This window comes from Marmota marmota, unplaced genomic scaffold (assembly GCF_001458135.2).
Source record: "Marmota marmota marmota unplaced genomic scaffold, marMar, whole genome shotgun sequence".
Lineage (NCBI taxonomy): Eukaryota > Metazoa > Chordata > Mammalia > Rodentia > Sciuridae > Marmota > Marmota marmota.
The window spans coordinates 3,692,220-3,694,382 of NW_026000222.1; the positions used below are offsets into that span (position 1 = coordinate 3,692,220).

Consider the following 2,163-nt stretch of genomic DNA (forward strand, 5'->3'; position numbering starts at 1 on the left):
CCGGTTTGCCTCGCAGCCAGCCGAGGAGCAGGAGCAGACCTGGGGGGGGACAGCACCCCGTGGGCTCTCGAGGCTGCCGCCGGCCTGAGCCTGCGGTGCTCGGTGTGAAGTGAGCCACGCCCTCGGGGACCCAGCACCACCCTTCCTTTTTAAGGAAGGTATTTTATGCCTAAAAATCCTGGCTTCACTTTTTAGGAAAGGCTCCGGCCAAGTTTGAGTTAAAGAAACAATGAGGCTGGGGCCGGGGCTCAGTGGCCCAGCGCTTGCCTAGCACGTGTGAGGCCCTGGGTTCGATCCCCGGCACCACATAGCAATAAAGATAAAATAAAATAAATACAGGTATGTGTCCACCGACAACTAATAATAATAATAATAGACATAATAATTAAGAAAGAAACAGTGGGCTCCTGCTGGGCTGTCTGCGTTTTCGCAGCCCTGGTTATTACATATTCTACACATTATTCCAACTGTTTCCCACGTGCCGTGTGCAGCCAGGACTCCCCTGGGTGCTTGGTGTGGCAAATGATAGCTGGTCCTGTGAAGGGCAGATGGGCCACTGCTTTCTCCTGTGAGGGCCCTGGGGACGGAACCCAGGGCCTCAGGCCTGTGAGGCAAGCGCTCTACCACAGCCACACCCCCGACCCTGGGCTCTGTGTCCTAAATCATTTCATCCTGTGTGCTCCTGGTTGAATTTCCCATTTTCTCCTTCAGCATTTACCAAACGACACTAAACGCCAGGCCCTGCACAGGACACTGGAAACAAACAACATGGGGGTCACTGCAGACAGATCCTGGGGGCAGAAGTAGCCTGATCTGGGCTGGGACCCGTGAAAGATGTTCAGGCACCGGGGAAAAGCACGGAGCTGCCAGGTGTGGCCTCAGTTTCCCCATCTGTGCAATGGGAACTGTGACCATGCTACCCTGGCGGAGTTGCTGGGGCCCTGGGTTTGATCCCTGGTGCTGCAGAAGTGCTCAGCACAGCCCTGGCCTCTGTCCATGCCCACCTGTCACCATCCCCCTCAGGAGCAGTGAGGAGGAATGGCAGGGGCATTGATGGTGCCCTGTAAAGATCACTGGCTTCTTGTCTGCCGTGACTAGAGCCCAGGACGTGTCATGCTGGGAGGTTGCGGGGTGGGGGCACAAGCCGCGATCAGCTGTGCAGCTCAGTCCTCAACCGAAATCTTAGCAGCAACCCAAAGCACTGGGGTGAAGCAGATCAGAGGGGCGGCACCAGAGGCACCAGGCTGTTACCACCCTCCCTGCTCCAGAACGCTGATGCTTACTCCCAAGGACCCCCAAGAAGCCACTGGGAATATCTCCCCCAAATCCATGTTCAGGGACAAGGCTGGTGACTTGGAGGTGGCCAAGCTCAGAGTATTTATGCCAGGGGAGCTGGCAGTATGCCCACCCTGAGGGTGTTTTCCAGCTTCCCTGCATGCCCCTGGCATGGACGTGCCCACTGAGCTGCGCTCCGGCTTACCGTGGAGTAAGGGTCGCAGGGCAGCGACCCACAAGGCCTTCACGTTGGAGGGCTGATTTTCCAAAGATATTTAGTCTCTTGGAAAGGCCTGTCCATAGTCTACTTTGACAACCTGCCTTGAAGTGCATTTACTGCGTATTTGTTCTTGGGGTGCCTGAGGGGGGATGTTGGGGTTCATCCCCTTGGCAAACCCTGGAGAGCAGGGGCAGGGGCCAAACACTTTTGGAATGGGAGCTGGGGAATGGCTGGGCTTTGCCTGTCACCTGGTCTCTGATGCATTTCATCTCTGCCACTGTAGCTGGGACAGCCACACAGCCTGAGAAGGCAGGCTGCCCCAGCAGAGCACTCCCAATAAACCTGACATTTGAATCTCCTACGGTTTCCACACCATGACATACAACTCTTCTTCTGAGTTTAAAAAAGATTGTTTAGAGACTTTAGAGACATCCTCTGCCTGCTGGACATACAGAAACAGGCAGCAGACCCAGGGTGGCCTGGGAGCCCCGATTTCCAACCCCGGCTCTAGAATGCAAGAGAGGCCTGGGGGCAGCCAGGGCCCCTGGGGCATTCTATTCTGCCAGAAATGTCTGGTCTGTGTGCAGCCCCAAAGTGCTGCCCTGGGTGGCCAGGTACACAGAAAGCCTGCAGGTGGGAGGGGGCGCAGGTGGGAGGGGGCTGCAGGT

The 2,163-nt window shown here is 56.4% G+C and overlaps 1 protein-coding gene across 1 annotated transcript in view; it reads right to left on the reverse strand.

Moving 5' to 3' along the window:
- Atp2c2 (ATPase secretory pathway Ca2+ transporting 2) overlaps nucleotides 1-2,163 on the reverse strand; it is a 48,776-nt gene that overhangs the window by 18,811 nt on the left and 27,802 nt on the right. The window contains exon 11 of the mRNA XM_048792405.1: nucleotides 1-39. This exon is cut by the window's left edge and continues 6 nt beyond it. Within this exon, the coding sequence (XP_048648362.1) occupies nucleotides 1-39 (39 nt within the window). The remainder of the gene's footprint in view (nucleotides 40-2,163) is intronic.